This window comes from Oryzias melastigma, linkage group LG2, assembly GCF_002922805.2.
Source record: "Oryzias melastigma strain HK-1 linkage group LG2, ASM292280v2, whole genome shotgun sequence".
NCBI classification, from domain to species: domain Eukaryota; kingdom Metazoa; phylum Chordata; class Actinopteri; order Beloniformes; family Adrianichthyidae; genus Oryzias; species Oryzias melastigma.
Genome location: NC_050513.1, coordinates 14,483,403 through 14,487,769, shown reverse-complemented (window position 1 = coordinate 14,487,769; position 4,367 = coordinate 14,483,403). Strand labels below are relative to the sequence as shown.

Genomic DNA, 4,367 nt, shown 5'->3' with positions numbered 1-4,367 from the left:
TCTTCGCCAGTCTCTGATGCTGGAGAAGGTGTGGGAGTGCGGCAGGCAGGCGAGGCGGGGCTGCGGCGGGGGGAGGAGCCCGTAGTCGTCTTCGTCCTCCTCGTCGTCCTCCTCCAGGCCACGGCCGGCTCCGAGCGAGCTGAGCTGGAAGGAGAAGCTCTGGCTGCGGCGGTTGGCCAGGACGCAGGACGTGCTGGCGTAGTCCTGCCTTAGACCTGAAGGGGGCGACAGATGAAGACCAAAGCGCACACAAACACACACACACGTTATCACCTCCGGGGGTTAATGAAGCTGAAGTAACGATGAGCTCTTAGGTCTGTTAAGTTATTAGAGGAGCAGCAAAGACAGAAAAAGCACAAAAAAAATTAACGTCATGTTTCTACAATCCCTTAACAGTCAAACTGAAATCTTTAAAGACCCACTCCAACGAAAATCCTGTTTTTAACAAGTTCTTGCAGTATTTTTCCTCGTCCGGGCCCAGAACACCTCCACAAGGAGACCTCCAAGAAGCGTCTGGACAAGATGTCTGAGCAATTTCAATTGGCTCCGCCCCTAATGAGGGTCCTGGCTCAATGAAGCCAACAGGACAACATCATCTGCAAAGATGATGATCTGTAGCTTGAAAAAGCTCCGGTTTTTGATGCAGAAAGTCTCCAATTCTAAACCCACTTCTTGTAGACGAATAGATCCAGTAACCTCTATGTTTTCCTCGTCTGAGCTAGCACCGGGTTCAAGACTGCACAGCTGGATAGCTCTGATAATGCTCCTCTTAATTTTTTTTTTTTTTGCAAAATAAAATTACCGGGAAAATACCACAAACCAAGTTGACCACAGAAAACATTTCTGATATTTCTCTGATGTCACTCTGAGTTCTTATGGGCTAATGCTAGCTTGGAGTTGTAAGCTAGCAGGAAAGAGTGTAAACAGAGGAATGATGGGATATCATTGCAGGGTTACTTTGGGCCAACAGTCCCGCCCACAACTTAGATATAATTTCTCATTAGCTCCTGCTGCTCTGCAGCAAATACGTCTTAAAAAAACTATTTTGGCTTTACTAATAATTAAAAGACCAATGAAAACGCTTTTACGATAAATACAAATACAGTAGGAGTGGGACTTTAAAGACTCAGTACAGGAATGCTACAGACTTCGTAGAACTTACTTTCCTCTTGCAGTCGAGCCATAACCTGGACGTCAGTCAGGTCCTGTAGTTTGTATTCCAGCCCCACGGGGTCGTCCTCCAGCTCCGACGCTCCCAGGTCGCTGTCCACAGACGACTGAGCGCTGAAGGCGGAGCGCCGCTGGCTGCGACCTGAAAACAGGACGGAGATTAAAGCCTGAAGAGCTGAATGTGTGGAAAACATTCACAGAAACTTCACTTCAGAGGTTAAAACATCTCTACTTCTCCAGGAACCTTTTCAAGGAAAATAACGTCATGTTTTCTGCATGAAACCTTTTGATTGCTCAGAAATGTTCACCTTCAACATCAGTCAAGATTGGTCTTTCCTATGACCAAATTGTGTAAATCAGCAACAGCTTTGCAGTCCTTGATCTCAATGCTCCTCTTTTTCTGGAAAAATGTCTTCACTACAAGCGTTTTCATTCTTCTAGCCACCACCATCCATTCTTTAGCACATCATTTCCCAAAAATAACTTGAGAGTTAACAAGTCGTTTCTTCTCTTCAGTAGCTTCTGATTTCACTAAACATCAGAAAAAAATCGAGGGCCCATCAAATGGATATTTTCAGCCTGGTATTGATCTGAATTAATATAACATACAAGTAAAAGTGAATGTGAGGATAAAGTACTCCTTAAGTAAAATAGTTAATTAAAGAATCACTCTTATGAAAATGGTGTTTTAAAAAGGTTCTTGTGACATAGAAACTGTTACAGACTCTGGAGAAACTATCTCCTAGAAAACTACACAGGTTTGTATTTATTTTGGCTGAAATGCCACAATCCTATTTAATATGACTGGAATAGGACTAAAAATCTAAATCCTAAATAAGTAGTTATGGATTAATTTGCTCACCTAAGATTTACTATAAAATTCCCACTTTTTCACACTGAGCTGGTTGGTCAGAACCAGTTTCCATGGAGAGAAAGTAGTCTCGTTTGATTTGTGTGTGCATAATTCTTGATTTATAACTCTTATAATACATTTTGTGGGTAACTTTACGTACTTACAATTGTGAATTAACATTTAAGGAAATTACAAAATACAAAGTACTTGTGTAAGGCTCCAGCAGGGCTAGCGAGACCTGCCCAGGGTGCCAGTCCTAGGCCAGCGGAGCTCAATATGCTTACCCACCAGCGGTTGGCCGCCCAGCAGACAAATTTGATCCACGTCTGGTGTGAATGCAGCAATAGAAATATATATTTAACTTGTAACGGCCTTCCACTCTGTTGTTCTCATTTGCCATCCTTCCGGCTCTAACCTTGAGAGGCAGGGTGAGGGAGGAAGGTGGGGGTCCTCTCAGCCACAGGGGACAGCTCCTTCCCGATGGGGCTCAGGGTGCGGTGAAGGAGTGGGTGGATTGGGGAGGAGTAGGATGGAGCTAAAGGATGGAGGCGTAGGATAAATAATCAGGAAAGACAGAATAATAAAAAAATCAAGGAGAATTTGGGTACCGGGTCGGTCGGGCGGCTGAGGGGAGGAACTGATGGGAGACACTCCTGCCACTCGAGGAGGTCCGGGAGAGGAGGAAGAGGAGGAGGAGGATAGCGAGGGGTTGGGCAGAGAGCTACGCCACCTAGAGACTGAGGAGGAAGAGGAGAAAGATGAAACAATGAGACCCACTGCGAGCAGCTGCGACCTCACCGGCGGTGACTGCCGCCGTCTTCTCCATTCAGCAGGACAAAGCCGCGGCCGCTGCCAGCAGCGCTACGCCACAATACATTATGGGTCTGCGCACACAGCTGCAGAGGCCGGCCTCGTCTCTGTCACCTTTCGGTGTAAGCTGCAAAGAGCCATGCATTCCTTTTCATGTGAGGCGTTTCTATGGCGACGGCAGTATAGCGGGTGGGAGGATTTCTCTGCAGCTTTGAGGCCGACTCTTCTAAGACAGGAGGAACTCCAAAGATTCACCACCGCACTGCTGCAGAGGCGATAAGGAGCTTTAGAATGAGATTAAGGGAGTGTAATTTTGCAGTGATTGAGGGTTCAAATCTCAAGCTTCGCCTACTCTGGATAAAACGGCCTAAAAGAATGAGATTTTTGAATGGTAAATGGTTAGAGGTCTGTATTGGCAAGTGCCCGGCGACACGATAGGTATCCCAGTACGTGTCTCGCAATATGATACGGATCCCTGTACTTTTCTTGCGATAGGTATCCCGATACGTGTGTCGCGATACAATGATTATTCCTGATACGAGTCTCACAATACAATACGTAACCTGACACACGTCTCACAATACAATGCATATCCTGAAACGAGTCTCGCAATACGATATATATCCTGACACACGTCTCACAATACGATACGTAGCACGATACTTGGCTCACAATACGATACATATCCTGATACGAGTCTCACAATACGATACATATCCTGATACGAGTCTCACAATACGATACATATCCTGATACGAGGCTCACAATACGATACGTATCACGATACGTGGCTCACAATACGATACATATCCTGATACGAGTCTCACAATACGATACGTATCACGATACGTGGCTCACAATACGATACATATCCTGATACGACTCTCACAATACGATACATATCAGGATACGTGGCTCACAATACGATACGTATCACGATACATGGCTCACAATACGATACATATCCTGATACGAGTCTCACAATACGATACGTATCACGATACGTGTCTTACAATACGATAAATATCCTGATACGAGTCTCACAATACGATACGTAGCTCACAATACGATACGTATCCCGATATGGGTCTCAAGATACAATGCCTTCTCACGATACACATCTCACAATACAATACATATCCCGTATGCATCTCACGACACAGTACTTACTCCGATACGCATCTCACGATACAATATGTATCCTCAAACATTTCTCACAATATGATACATATCTCGATATGTGTCTCACGATACGTGCCTCACGATAAGATACATATTCCAATACACATCTCACAATACGATGTGCATCCCAATACGTATCTCACGATACGATACATATCTTCACATGCGTCTCACAATACGATTTGCATCCTGATACACGTCTCATGGTACATATCCCGATACGTGTCTCACAATACAATTCGAATCCCAAAACGCGTCTCACGATATGATACATATCCCAATACGTATCTCACGATATGATACAAATCGCAATATATCCTAAGACAATAAAAGAATGATTTTTTCACTTTCC

The 4,367-nt window shown here is 44.6% G+C and overlaps 1 protein-coding gene across 1 annotated transcript in view; it reads right to left on the bottom strand.

Moving 5' to 3' along the window:
• LOC112156729 (SLAIN motif-containing protein 1) overlaps positions 1-4,367 on the bottom strand; it is a gene marked incomplete in the record, with an annotated part of 14,900 nt that overhangs the window by 4,574 nt on the left and 5,959 nt on the right. Inside the window, 4 exon segments of the mRNA XM_024289033.2 lie at positions 1-215; positions 1,163-1,312; positions 2,439-2,558; positions 2,632-2,760. Of these exon segments, the coding sequence (XP_024144801.1) occupies positions 1-215; positions 1,163-1,312; positions 2,439-2,558; positions 2,632-2,760 (614 nt within the window).